Source organism: Gracilinanus agilis, chromosome 3 (genome assembly GCF_016433145.1).
Source record: "Gracilinanus agilis isolate LMUSP501 chromosome 3, AgileGrace, whole genome shotgun sequence".
Taxonomy (NCBI): Eukaryota; Metazoa; Chordata; class Mammalia; order Didelphimorphia; family Didelphidae; genus Gracilinanus; species Gracilinanus agilis.
In genome coordinates, this window is record NC_058132.1 from 87,152,922 (window position 1) to 87,167,803 (window position 14,882).

The window sequence follows — 14,882 nt, forward strand, 5'->3', positions numbered from 1 at the left end:
TCTTCTCCAACTTCTGTCTTTATCCTGGGGACTTTTAACTTCATATTGATACTCCCTTTAACACCCAATTTCATAGTTCTTCACCTTACTTATTTCACATGACTCCCTCTTCCACTTCACCTCAACCACACACAAAGATACCTTACCATTAATCTTACCACTAATCACTTCTCTTACTAATCACAGTCTATTAGCATTCCACTCTTCCCTTCTCCTTAAAAACTTTGTGTTATTCTTACCTTGGTCTCCAATCCTTTAAACTCTCAGTTCTAAAAGTGTTAAAATTAATGGTTTGGCTAAATATATGAAAATTATAAATCTTTTATTTATAAAAGAGGTAGAAAGAGTGAAAGTACAAAAGGGTAGGAAAGACATTAACCTATCTAACTAAATATTGTTCCAGTGCTTGGCTCAGCCAGGACTTGTTAACCTTCAGTCAGAATTAAACTCTCTCCAGAAGACAGGAAGGGAAAACCAACTATCCATTCACTCAAGGCAATGACAGGAGCTGAAGGTGACTCCTGATGCCTACTTCCTTCTTTGAGGCAACCTTCTTCTTGAAGCCAATTTCCTTTTTGGAGGGACTCTCTTCTTGGAGTTCTCTCTCTCCTCCTTGGAGTGACTCTTCTTGGAGTTTGCTCTCTCCAAGCCTCCTTCACCAGACTCCCTGCTTTTATGGTGGTTTCCTGTCTCTGCCCCTTTTCATGGGTGCCAATCACAGTTTCCAAATTGTCTGAGTTGGCACCTTTGGATTCACACCTTTCTGAGTGTGTGAACTCTTCTTCTCATCTAGCATCAAGTAAGGTGTGAACTCATTAAGTGGTTTTCAAGTTCTCCCATCTAGTTCAAGCTTGTGTTTATTTAAAGTTATTACCAACCAAAGTGTTAACTCCAACTAGGCAAAGAGAACAAAAGATTCCCTTTTCACCAGTGTGAACTCAAAAAAGAGCCAAGAATTCCCTTTTACAGTTCTTTCCTAAGTCATTATCCCTAAACTAACTACATTCTCTTCCCTTCCCCATCTTGACCTGCTTGGTCAAGTTCAACCACATGCTTTCTGCTAATCCTTTGTTCCCTTGTCATTTTGCCAGTCTTGGACTCTCGTTCTCAGTTTTGGGTCACTCCAACCTTAACGGACAAAAGCACTAAATCATTCTGATAAATTCCCCTTCCAACTTGTTATTTGTGTTAAAAATTATATAAAAATTAGGAGACAAAATAAATATTTAAAAATGCAATCGATATTTGGATGTCAATATAGTGATTATGACCATTTCCCACATCTTTATGCCTTTTCACTGGTCATCCCATCATCCCTGGAATGAGTTCCCCCTTCAACTCTTTTTTACAGAATCTCTCTCTTCCAGCTCAAAAACCACCTTCTACATAACATCTTTTCTCATCCTCTCATTACTAGTATGTTCCCTCTCAAATTAGCTTGTATTTAATATTGTTCCATCCATTTAATTTGTAGGGGGTATTCAGGAAAGACTAGAACCTTTAGTGTGAGGGCTTGCTGGACCCTTTTCAGGGCTGCTTTTCCTTCTCTGGTGTCCACCTGCCACCCAGCTCTTCCCTATGGCTCCAAGAAGCTATAGCATGCACAGTGGCTACATCCAGGGTGTAGCCATCTCAGCAGATGGGCTAACCCAGATTGAGGGTAGTCTACAGTCCTCCAACCCGATGGTGACTCAGAGGGAAGTCTCCCCCAAAAATGTGAAAACTTCTCCTGGTTGGAACAATTTGTTCCAATAGACTTGGAGGCAGCTTCTGGCAAGCACTTGACATCACCAAGATGTCAAGGTCATCCATTGCATCCCCACTATCAGCAGTCACATTGACTTTGGTCTTGCCTCTAGATTTTGATGACTGGAAGAAAAAGTTAAGACTGATGACTTTGTACAACTCTGCTTCCCTTAAATTCAATTCAGTGTAAGTCAAGACATCATTGGTCCTCTTTGAAAACTAAGGATGAATAACATTTCATTTCCAGTAGAAAAAGCCATTCACTTTTCTAAAAAAGGGGGATGGAAAGGATGAAAATTGATCAATTCTTCCTTCTCTCTATCATCAGTAGATTCATTGATCCATTTGCCCCAGGTGAAGTTTCTATCCATCTTTTGATCCCCATTTCTCCTGATGTATCTTAAAAAAGGGGGGGAGGGTGGCATTTTGTTGTCCTTAGCTTCCCTTGATAATTCAAGTGATTCTGAGTTTTAGCATTTTTAACACTAATTCTTATAGGACTATATCATGTTGTTATATTCATCTTCTATTTTGGGGCTGCTTCCATTTTCTATCCATAAAATAAAATTAATGTTGAGTGAGTTTCCTATGCATCCATATTCATTTCTTTGGAGGATTCCCCATTTTTGTCCTTATCAGAATTGTTTCTCTGGATTTCGTCACCCATCTCTTCTAGAATGACATCCCCTGAAGCATCTATTCCAAGGAATATTATGTTTCTTTCCTCTGAAGCAATGGAAATCTATTTTTATGATATTCTTTTTATTTCTCCTGGATAGGATATGAATGAAGTAGTGACACTAGAATGAAGTAGTGACATTCCTCCAAAAGTTCTATCATTCTGATCCAGTAACAAGTTACTTTTTCTTAGTGATAAACCCTTGCCTTCTGTCTTAGAATCAATGCTGTGTATTGGTTCCAAGGGAGAGGAACATTAAGGTCTAGACAAATGGGGTTAAGTGACTTGCCCAGGGTTGCACAGCTAAGAAATATCAGAGTACAGATTTGAACCCAGGACCTCTAGGTCTTTAGCGCTATCTCCCAATCCACCGAGCTCCCTAGCTGTCCCTCAAAGACATTATTTTTGGTATTTGTTAGGTCTAGTCTAAGTCTGGTCAGAAATCTGATATCTATATTATAAGATGTGATCTAGAAATCCAAATTTCGTTCAGAGACAAAACCTTCTCAGCCAACCATTCACTTCTTAGATAATAAATCAGATCAATAAAAATTCATTAAGAGCCAGCAGGGCTATTCTAAGCTTTCTTGCTGTTGCCTTTTTAGTATTGTATCATCTCCCTGTGAGTCACTTTTGTGCTGGAGAACTTCATTTTGGGTTATAATGGTTCCTCTACAAAGATCTTCAGGTTTTTATAGGAGCTTAAACTCAAAGGGAGGGTACAGTTTTTGTTTTTGTTTTTCTTTAGCAAGCTATTCATTTAATGTTCCTATACTGTGAAGAGGCTCAGACTTAGCATCAGAGTGTTAATGAGTCAATGGATTTACTAAATATTTAATACTCAAGTAATCTGTTTTGAAAGACTATAGAACTCTGATAAAGGAATGATAAATTCTAAAAAAAGAAAGAAGAAATTGATCCAAAATTCCATGTTTCTTTCAATGTCATAAAAGTTGAACCAAAAAATTTTAAAAAGTTATACTCTCATAAACCCCCCCAGGAAATGAATCTCTTCAAATAAACTCAGAATCAGGTCAGAGATTAAACTACATGTAGAGGATTCACAAGTTAATAAGGAGGAGGATTTCCAAGTCATCCAAGAGTCAAGGACTGGAGATTCTTCTTATCTCAGGAAAGTTTAAGGCCCAAAGTAAATTTTCACTTCTCACAGGGGTTATCCTAAAGGAAACCAGACTTTTAGATAAGCAAAATTTGCCTGAGGAGTGACTGAGTTCTAAGTAAGGAAAGAAAATGTGAAATTTCCTTCACACAGGACACCTTTTACCAAGAGTGTTTCCTTTGCTCCTCACAGCACCCCCAGAGGCAGGCAGGCAGGCAGGCAGGCAGGCAGATAGGAGTTTGGGGCTCCCCCAGCTGCTCTGAGAGGGTGAGGCCCGCCCCCTCACTGGAACCTTCCCTGCCTCCCTAGTACTGTCAGGCCCCAAGAAGAAGCCCTCCCCTCCGGCTCCCACCCGCCTCTGCAATCTCCTCTGCAGGCTCTTCCAAGGTCAGAAGCCAGTCCCAGGAGGGCAGAAAGTTCCCTGGGCTGCCCTGGCTGGGGCTCGGGCCTAGGTGGAGACGCTTGCTTTGATTGTATCAAACAATCAGGAGTGATTGTGAACCAGGCTGGCCCTCCCCCTCGCCCCCCCCCCCCATCAATCAGAGCCCTGGGCTGGAGCCTGGGTCCCGCCCTCTGCACTTGCTATAAAAGGGAGAAGCTGCCTCAGTTCAGTTGCATGAAGCCCTGGTGAGGAGTCCCAGAGGCTGCTGAGGCCTCCAGAGGAAGGAGCCCGAGTCCCAGGAAGAGGAGGAGGGCCCAGGCGGGGATCCAGGCGGCCACAGAGCCTCCAGGAAAGGTCAGCCCCTCCCCCTCCCTCTCCCCTCCTTTTCCCTGCCGCCCCTCCCCCACCCCCAGAGGCCTGTCTGTCAGCAGAGCTTGGATGGAATCTGCTGGAGTGACTCCAGTCCAGTGAGAGTGAGGGGCTGGCGGGGGTTCGAGGAGGAGGGGAGCCCCAGAGCCCCTGCTGGGGCCTCGGGACTTTCCCTGAGGCCCCTGTGGGAGGCCACTTGGAGCTTTTCCCCGAAGCCCAGGCCCTGCAGGCCCCGCAGGGAGCTCTCCCCTCCCCCTCTGGGGTTTGTCTCTCAGCATTTCAGCTCCCTGAGGGCAGGGAGGGTCCGGCCTGCTGTGGCTCTGAGGAGCTGCGTGCGGGGGCCGGCCTGGAGCTGGCCTGGGGGACGCCCCACCCGGGACCTTCCACACTGGCCCTAAAAACCAGACCATTCACCGGTGTAGGCCAAAGTAGAATGTCTACACCTGAACTCTGCAGGGCCCGGAAGTAGGTCCCAGCCCTTAGGAAGGTCTTCCTCCCGGGTGAAACATGGGAATGGAATAGGCCTGGGAGAAAAAGATCAGAATAAATTAGAGCAGAAGTTTGCTGAGGAACCAACCCGTAGTATTGATTCTAAGAGTTGTTTAGAAAATGAAAAAAAAAAGTTTAAATGAAATTTATTTTATATAAAATTTAAATTAGAAAACGTTTTCTATCTTTTTTTCTTCTATTTACTTAGAATGGATACTCCATATTGGTTCCAAGGCAAAAGAGAAGTAAGGGCTAGACAACTGGGGTTGAGTGACTTGCCCAGGGTCACTCTGCCTCTAGATCTGGCGCTCTACCCAGGTCTGTGCCTAAAATGTCTTTTGTGTGTTGTCTTCCTCAAATCACAGGTTTCTGACTATTGGCTTTCCTGTTTGTATCCCAGTACTTGGACGAAGGCTAGTTAGTACTTTGAAAGTACTGTACTTAGGAACACTTTTTCATTCATTCCTACAAGTGAACTGATTAGTAGAGACAGAAAAGACTAGAATCAAGGCTTTCTCAAGGATTTTCACTGAGAAAAATGAATAGGATGACCTTCCAGCAGAGTTGGTAAAAGCCGAGGAGTTTTTTTTTTGTTTTTGTTATTAAATAAGGAAATTATGTTGTATTGTTAAGCTCCAGGGAAGGAGCTGGTGGCAGATGTTGAAGATAGGGACAATGTTGGAAGCAATCAGCCTGTAAAGGCCGGAGAGGAGGGAGTGGAGGATGTCTAAAGGTGGCCCCCAGGATGAGCCCCCGACCGGGTCCTGACTTCTGATACCACTTTAGGACTGGAAACTCCTCCAGGCCAGGCACAGACCCAGGCCAGAGATAAGAGACTGAAGAGGAGACAAATTCACACCTTGATAAGAAAAAAGCTTGGACTTGGCTACTCTTAAAAAGGGGAAGATTCATACTTTGGGGAGGAGGGAAGTGAAACAGCTACAGAGGAAGAAACGAGAGGAAGGAAGGTAGAAGTCACAAATTTGTCTATTTTTGAATGGGTCCCCCATTAGCGTGGGAGGGGCCCCCAACCAGCCTCTGTGGAAGGTAAAAGACTTTAGGGAAGTCTGAGCATATCTTCCCTGAGGATGTGGATTTGGGAATCCCTGACTCCTGAAAACTAGAGTGGGCCTTAGAGAAAGAAATGAGAAAAATTAGAAAAGTGGAAGCAGAGAAGGTGGGGTCAGAGCTAATCCCAGAAGACTTTGAGGCCCAGGAAGGCCACCCAGCATCTGGAGGGGGTGTGGAGGAACCGACAAGGTTGGCATAGAGTGGCTACTCCAGGCCCCAGCCCTTGGCCACACCAGGTAGTGGTGTGGACTGGTCCTTCTAGGCCATCTGCATCCCCCATCTGAGAACATCTTAGAGCCCATTTTAGAGTATGACTTGGGAACTTGTCTGGTCGATGATGACCACATTCTAAAAAAAAAAAAAAAAAGCTGTAAATACATAAATGTGAGCTTCTGCTATCATCATGTTAACATATTTCAAATACTAATTTTTTTTTTAATTTTCATAGCTCTTTTGTCTTGTAGCAGGGCTAGGCTGGTGGGGTTAAGTGACCTGTGATTTAGCACAGAGTCACACAGGAAATATTCTGAGATATCTACTGAGCTGACAGCATTCCTGATAACTTTTGTGGCAGCAACAAGCTTCTGTGATAAAATATTGACCAAGCTGATCAAATAAAATGACTGGCCAGTTGGCAAAATGTGATTCTGTGGTGCATGTTTATATATTTTGGACTTTTTTTCCTACTTTAGAACTACAGATGTTTGTGTGTGTCTTTTTTGTTTTGTTGGTTTTGGGGGGGAAGAGATTGCTGTTGCAGGGTGGGAAGTCTTGTCAAAAAATTTCCTAGCATATAAGGCACTATACTGATAAGGAACCCTTTTTAAAAAAATATTTACCCTCTCTCTTAGAATTAATACTGTGTATTGATTCAAGGCAGGGATAGGTAATGAGGGTTGTTAAGTGACTTGCCCTGGGTTGCTCAGGCAGGGAGTCCATATTTGAACCTAAGACCTCCTGTCTTTGGGCCTACCCCCCTATCCATTCATTGATCCACTTAGCTATCCCCAGGAACCCTCTTGATTATTATTAAATAAAAGACTATCTTTTACTACCTCCCTTCCTACAATCACTTTAAAGTTACAAAAGAAAAAACTCAAAGAGCTTTGAATGGTTCCCAGGAAGTTTCTTTATTTGATATAATAAGACAAGTAGTAGTAGTAGTAAGAACTTAAATACTAATTACCAAACTGAATAAGAAGATTGGTTCTCTGTAAATGGCTTATGCCAAAGACTTTAACAGTTTTAAGCACCCTTTTTCTTTTGCTAAAAAAATACATCTTTTCTTAATTAACTAAAATTTCTCTATAAACTTGCCTTAATAATCTTACCCAAATTCTGGGATAGGTGGTACTAGAGGAGAGACTGTATATAGACAATTGTGGAACTGTGAGACATTCATATCCATTAATCTTTTTTTTTTTTTTTAAACCCATACCTTCAGTCTTGGAGTCAATACTTCCGTGTTGCCTCCGAGGCAGAAGAGTGGTAAGGGTAAGCAATGGGGGTCAAGTGACTTGCCCAGGGTCACACAGCTGGGAAGTGTCTGAGGCCAAATTTGAATCTAGGACCTCAGGTCTCTAGGCCTGACTCTCAATCCACTGAGCTACTCAGCTGCCCCCTATATCCATTATTCTTGAGCAGATGAATAAATTACAATTTACTTGTCTGCTTGTATTCTGTACTGGCTTTTTCTTTTTTTAACCCTTTTCATCTTAGAATCAATACTATGTTGGTTCTAAAGCAGAAGAGCAGTAAGGGCTAGGCAAAGGGGTTTAAGTGACTTGCCCAGGGTCACACAGCTAGGAAATATCTGAGGCCAAATTTGAACCGAGGACCTGGCTTTCAATCCACTTCGCCATCCCTTCCTGCTGTCTTAATCTTGCAATGGCTAACAAAGACCCTGAAAATCCTTGCAACAACACATCTTCCTCCTACCTTTCAGGCCTCATAAGAACATTCTGTGTTGTTAGCATGCCTAGGGCCAGAGCTTATAATTAAGTAAAGGAGAACAGGGGCTCCTGTCTGTATGGACCAGGGCTCATAATTAAGGAGTAAAAAGGTTCCTATCCGTGTGGACCAGGGCTCATAATTAAGGAGAAAAAGGGGTCCTATCTGTGTGGACCAGGGCTCATACTTAAGGAGAAAAAGGGGTCGTATCCTTATGGATCCTGAGTTAATGGTAGAAAGGAAATGTGGTGGTGGATGGAGACAGGAGATTGCACCTTCCTCTTCCCAGGCATGCCATGACAAAAGACCCTTGGCTAGAAGTAAGGAGGTGGAGTCCTCAGGGCTCTGCACTCTTTTTGTGAATCCATCACCTTTGATCTCTAAATAGATAGCAAGTTTGTGGTCTACATTTTCTGACCTACCTAGCAAATACTTTGGAACAGCTGTTCAGACAGGGAGAGATGTGCCCAGGCCTTCTGGAGAGGGAAAGATGCGGATGACTCTCCTCCCAAGTGGGATACAGCAATGACTCATTCTCGGGATGTTTCTCTCCTGGCTTCTCTTTTCCAGGAACATGGATGCTGTCACCCTGGTCCGGAGTCTCCAGCAGGAGACCACCTGCAGCATCTGTCTGACGTTCTTCACGAAGCCCGTCACCCTCAACTGTGGCCACAGCTTTTGCCAGTTTTGTCTGACCAAGGACAGGGACGCGGAGGCCAAGCAAGTGTCTTGCCCCGAATGCAGGGAAGTGTCCCAGAACTTCCCCGGCCTCAATGTGCCCCTGTCAAAGCTGGCTGCTGTCTGCAAGAGCCTCAACTCGGAGAACCTGGAGAACCCCGTGGGACAAGCCCGCTGTCAAAAGCACCAGCAGGTCCCCAAGCTCTTCTGTGAGGAGGACCAGACCTCCATCTGCGTGGCTTGTACCGAAGCTCAGGAGCACGGCACTCACACCCTTTCCCCCATCGAGGAGGCGGCTCAGAACTGCAGGGTGAGTAACGGGGGCAGCCTGGATGCCTTCCAACTCCTGGAAAGGAGCTCAAGGCCTCTCGGCCAGGGTCACACAGCTATGAAGTGAGCCCTTTGCCTCCTTCTTCAAAGGGATATTGAATGAGATTTACCCAAATGTCGTGAAGAGAAGGTAGTGGCTAAAAATCTTAAAAAGAGACTAGGCTCACATTTAAAGGAAACCGAGGATTCTATTTGGGGGAGCAAGTAGCCCCCTTCTATTTCTCTCCTTTGGTGTTAAACTTGTGAACTTCACAATTGAATCTGTGTCTTCCAAAATACTGGAAATGCCCCTTTAATAATAACCCCACACCAAATAATTATAGACCCACAGGCCATTTTCTTTTGTGAATCTCATGCGATCTAAGATATCCCTTAATATCTCTCACTCCTTGGGGGTAGCTCAGTGGATTGAGAGCCAGGCCTAGAGACGGGAGGTCCTAGGTTCAAATCCGGCCTCAGACACTTCCCAGCTGTGTGACCCTGGGCAAGTCACTTGACCCCCATTGCCCACCCTTACCACTCTTCCACAGAGCTAATACACAGATGTTAAGGTTTAAAGAAAAAAAATATATCTCTCACCCCTTTTCCCTTGCAGGAGAAACTCCAGGACTCTGTTCCTCATTTGAGAAAGAAGATGAAGGAATTGAAGGAGCTTACTGCTTCAAAGAAAAATGTAAGTATCTGACTCTTTTTTCCCTCTAGTTGTTAGTCTGCCAAGAACCCACAATTGGTCAAGTCAAACATGGAGGGTGCCTGTTTCCAGAAGAAATCACCAGGCTCTATAGATTATATATATATATTTGTTTCTTTCTGCATAGACTACATAAGCAAAATAAAATTTTAAAGTAATTCAAAATTAAATGAAAATTTAAATATTTCTGTGTATGTTATATAAATACACACATACATATCTGAAGGAAGAGGGAGAAAATTACTACCTTGGAAGAATAGGTTCATTGGGGCTAATTTACTAAGAAAATGGGGGAGGTAGGAGGGAAATTGAAAAGCGTATGAGTGAGCATAGTGCTGTGGCACAGAGAAAGCCACAGGCCTTTAATTTAGATATGGAGGTTAAAAGAAATGCCCAAAGTCTTGGATTCTGTAAAAATGGTTGTTTATATGTGTGAGCCATACTGAGAAGGCACCGAGGGCAGTCAGTCACCTGTTGGTGGCAGTAAAGAAAATTAAACAGAAATTTGATCAGGATAACAACTTCTGAATGTCATTGAATAAGTCCCCTTTCCCTACAGAGAATAATTCAGTGGAGAAAGTTGGTTAGAGGAGAATATTCAAGAATGCACCTGTACCTGTATGAGGAGGAGAGAAGATGCTTGGACAGAGTAAAACATGATGAATGGAGGTCTTTCCAGCTAAAGGAAAAGTACTATAATGTAATAAATCAACATGTAAAAAACCTAGAAGATACTCTCCGAGAGATAGACGAAACAAGGCACAGACCTGATTTAGACCTGCTGGAGGTGAGAATTCTGTTTAAAGCTCTCCAGATGGATACAATGAGCAGGTGTTGGGGTCATTTCCATTTGGACCGTTAGACCTTGGAGGCTTCCAGTCTCATGTCTCAAGGAGGGTTACATGCTGCTTTTTCTACTAGAGAGGTCCTTTCATGTGAAGATGTTGTTCTAACCAAAGTCCAAATTTATTTCAAGTCTATTTATTTGTTTATTTTATTTGACCCAAATATGCCAGGATTCACTGGTGTCTGAGCAATTGAAAAGTGGCAGAACAGCCTCTGGGGTAGCTAGATGGTGTTGTAGGTAAAATGCTGGACTTGGGATCAGGATTGAGTAAAAATTTCACCTCAGATTTTTTTTTTTTAATGTTAAAATACTCACCTTCTGCCTTAGAACCAGTATTGTATACAAGGCCTAGAAGAGTGATAATGAGGGCTAAGTGACTTGCTCCCAGGATCACACAACTAGGAAGTGTGTCTGAGGCTAGATTTTTTTTTTTATACCCTTACCTTCTGGGGTCAGCTGGATAGCTCAGTGGATTGAGAGTCAGGCCTAGAGATGGGAGGACCTGGGTCCAAATCTGCCCTCAGACACTTCCTTGCTGTGTGACCCTGGGCAAGTCACTTGACCCCCATTGCCTACCCTTACCACTCTTCTGCCTTGGAGCCAATACATAGTATTAACTCCGAGACAGAAGGTAAGGGTTTTATTTATTTGTTTGTTTGTTTTTTTGAGGCCTTAACTTCTGTGTATTGGCTCCTAGGTGGAAGAGTGGTAAGGGTGGGCAGTGAGGGTCAAGTGACTTGCCCAGGGTCACACAGCTGGGAAGTGTCTGAGGCCAGATTTGAACCCAGGACCTTCCATCTCAGGAGCCCCTAGCTGCCCTTGGGCCTCAGATTCTTACTATCTGTGTGATCTTAGACCTTGTCTCAGTTTCCTCAACTGTAAAATAGGGATAACATGAGCACCTCTCCAGGGTTGTTGTATCAAATGTAAGAATAATTGTAAACACTTAGTAAAGTGTCTACATATAGCATAAAAGTGTTAGATATCATCGTTGTTTTTGTGGTTGATATTATTTCTTGATGAACTAACCCAAACTTGTTTTCCCCACAGGAAGGCAAAGAGCTTTTGCAAACGTAAGTTTCCAGTTGCAGTCTAGCCGCTTGTCTAGTTGGGGAACCGTCTCGGGGTCTGGTGTCTCGGCGGTGGGGCCAGGCTTGTCCAGAGCAGGGGGGTGTAACCAGGCCTTTCTTCCGTGCAGGAGTGAGTTGCAGCTTTCCGAAAGGCCCAAGTCTTTCACTCCAGAGTTAAGAGACTATCCTATCACTGGGGTGAAGGCCATGTTACAGAAATTAAAAGGTAAGACCCTGCCCTTTCCCAGCGACTCCATGCGTGGGATTTTCCACGTGGCCACATGCACAGAAGTCTCCCCCTCAGCCTCCTTCCCAGGAGTTTTAACTAGTTCCTAGCGATTGGTTTGTAGTCAAAGGCCATCAGCATTGTGGGTTGGGCATCTCCTCTTCCCCTAGTTGGTGGGGTGAGGCGAGGTGAGAGGGAACACTTTGGGCCACCCACTAATCCAAACAACCACACTGTCCCAGAGTCCCAAGTCATACATATTCCAGGGCCAACAATTCCTAGGAATGGATCTGTGTTCCACCCTGGACTTCATTCTTTTTTTCTTAAACCTTACTTTGTCTCTCCTTCTCTCAGGTTTTTTTTAAAAATTGTAATAAATTTTTATTTTTCCAGATCACGTCAATACAATTTTTCAATATTTGTTTTCTGATATTTTGTAAGCCCGTGTTCTTTCTCGCCCTTCTACCCCTCCCCAAAAAGGCAGGTAATATGATATAGGTAGTATATGTGTTATTAACTAATACACATTTTCATATTCTTCATGTTGTGAAAGACATTGCTTTCACAAGAGAAAAATTCATGAAGGAAATAAAGTAAAGAATAGCATATTTCAATTTGCATTCAGACTCCATCTTTTTTTTTTTTTTTTTTTTTTTTTTTTTTTTTTTTAGAAAAAAACAAGAATTGTATTTCAGTCGATATGAATTTTTTATACTCTTACATCTGTTGAAGTCTGTACAAAGCAAAGCATTCCTGCTTTTTAAAATTTCCAAGGGGGCAGCTGGGTAGCTCAGTGGATTGAGAGCCAGGCCTAGAGTTCAAATCTGGCCTCAGACACTTCCCAGCTGTGTGACCCTGGGCAAGTCACTTGACCCCCATTGCCTAGCCCTTGTCACTCTTCTGTGGTATTGACTCCAAGACAGAAGGTTAAAAAAAAATTGCATTATGACAAACATAAAAAGAAACAACATTGTTACTAAAAGTCACCAATTTACTTTCATGATAAAACAGTGTCATGATTTTAAAAACCAAAATTTCAAATCCAGGAGACCCCTCCCTCCCTTTGGAAATATAAGGAAAGTTAGAAAATGTGTGAATTTGTTCCTTCTGTGGCAGTGGGTATGTCTCCTGGAGTTGGACCTTCTTTCTTAATAACAACTCTAAGGGCAAGGGCTAGGCAAATGGGATTAAGTGACTTTCCCAGGGTCACACAGCTTGGAAATGTTTGGGGCAAATTTGAACCCAGGTGTTCCTGACTGCAGCCTCTATATATTGAGCTACCTAGCTGCCCTCTTTTTTTTTTTTTTTTTAAACCTTTACTTTCCATCTTAGAATTGATACTGAGTATTGGTTTCAAGGCAAGAAGAATGGTAAGGGATAGGCAATTAAGGTTAAGTAACTTGCCCAGCAAGGTCACACAGTTAGGAAGTGTCTGGGATCAAATTTGAACCCAGGATCTCCCATCTCTAGGCTTTGCTCTCTATCCACTGAACCAACTAGCTGTTTCTCTACATTCATTCTTGATTTTCTGTTGCTAATTATAGGTTGTTGCCCCACTCTTAGGGATAATGCAGTTCTTTATCCACATTTTAATGGCTATCCTAGTTAGCCTGACCAGTGGAGTCTGGAATTCTATGAGAATCATCATGATTCTGACATTTTAAAAAACTGACTTGCCTAGATGAACCCAGAAACTAGTGACTGTCAGGCTACCTTAAAAGTGGAAAGAAGAGTACTAGAAGAATAAACTGAGAAAGTTACCTCTAGAAAATGAATAGAAAGATAAAACATGAAGCATGTTGGCCTCCAGGATGATATCCTATGTGATGTGGGAAGAGGTTGGGACACTCACTAGTGGACAGGATTTATTCATTAGATATGAAGAAAAGTAAGTTAAATATGTAGGAGATCTGTGATTTCATATTTAGAATTTTTCTTTTATATATTGACATTCTTGTTTTTGTTTGGATTTATAAACATTTGAAATAATTTTAAAAATTTAAATAGAAAAAAAGGTAGAAAATGGAAAAATCAAGAAATGTTCATTCAATTAACCTGCTCCAGAATCGGTTTCTACACCAGACCACTAGTGATTATATCAGTGCTTGGTGGAAGGGAATTTTTGTTTCGAAAAAGACTTAGAGATGATAGACATCCCTTTGGGAAAGGGATTACTCAATCCTCTAAGGAGCCAAGGATTTGGTGCAGACTGGGCTGTGCTCTTGCCAAGTCCTAGCAACCGAAGAAAGGCTTGCACGCCTCTCAGGACAATTAACTTTTCCCCTCTCTCGTCTCTGCAGTGAATGTCACGATCGATCCCACAACAGCCAGTCCCAATTTCGTCGTTTCTGATGATTTGAAGAGTGTGAGATACGGAGACGACCCTCCAGATCAGTCCAAAAGTGCTGAAAAGGCTCCTTATAATTTTGTCCTTGGCCAGCAGGGGTTCAGCACCGGCATACACTACTGGGAGGTGGATGTGAGTGAGCAACCTCAGTGGGCGCTGGGGATCTCGGTCAAGTGTTTCAGGAAGAGGAAGTCGATCCAGTACACGGTTGGGTATCTGTACATGCTTCGCTGTGAGAAGAGGGGAAATGAGTTCTACCTGGTCGCCCGACCAGGGTTAGTTTGCCAGAAAATGAAAGGCCCTGTGCCTGTCATTGGTGTGTATCTGAATTGTAACGACAGAATTCTCCTGTTCTATAATGCTTTCAAAGCCTGCCTCATCTATGGAATGCACACGGTGCCATTCAAAGAGCCCGTCAGGCCTCTCTTCTCCCCTTGTCCCCCGATGCCAGCTACAAAAGTTGGTTCCATGACCATCTGTCCAATGGAAAATAGTATTTGAGACCGGCTGTCTGACTTGGGGAGTATTCTTTTGTGAAGGAACTCCAGGCAAATCCATGCTCGCTATTTATGGTCACTGTTAACTATTGAAAAAAGAAAAATTGTGTCACTGGTAGAGACACAGACATAACAGTTCAGCCTCTGCCAAAAATCAACTCCTAAGGAGAAGCCAAGGAGTGAATTTGCTGACAAGTTTGACTGCTTGCAGCAATGCCAGTTTAAAGGGATCATTCCCAAGTGCCTTATTTTTCCATCACTCCCAAAGTATAGTGTGCTGATTTATTGTCACAATAAATCAAACTTGACTGAGTTCATGTCATTCAATTCGCTCTCCTGGATTATGTACTTTCTATAAGGGACTGATTACTGAAGTTTAAACATGGAACT

At 43.0% G+C, this 14,882-nt stretch overlaps 1 protein-coding gene across 1 annotated transcript; it reads left to right on the forward strand.

Annotated features, from left to right (window-relative positions):
• Positions 1–8,380: 8,380 nt before the first annotated feature.
• Positions 8,381–14,496, forward strand: LOC123239243 (probable E3 ubiquitin-protein ligase TRIML1). Its single transcript, XM_044666497.1, has 6 exons — positions 8,381–8,794; positions 9,410–9,487; positions 10,065–10,292; positions 11,403–11,425; positions 11,551–11,648; positions 13,949–14,496. Exons 1-6 carry the CDS (start codon positions 8,381–8,383, stop codon positions 14,494–14,496), a joined length of 1,389 nt encoding a protein of 462 aa, XP_044522432.1.
• Positions 14,497–14,882: the final 386 nt, after the last annotated feature.

Excerpts from the sequence above, each read along its gene's own strand:
- LOC123239243 (XM_044666497.1), top strand. The coding sequence starts at position 8,381 with ATGGATGCTGTCACCCTGGTCCGGAGTCTCCAGCAGGAGACCACCTGC. Across the intron at positions 8,795-9,409 it reads AGGCGGCTCAGAACTGCAGG|GAGAAACTCCAGGACTCTGT; the intron begins GTGAGTAACGGG and ends TTTCCCTTGCAG. Across the intron at positions 11,426-11,550 it reads GGCAAAGAGCTTTTGCAAAC|GAGTGAGTTGCAGCTTTCCG; the intron begins GTAAGTTTCCAG and ends TCTTCCGTGCAG.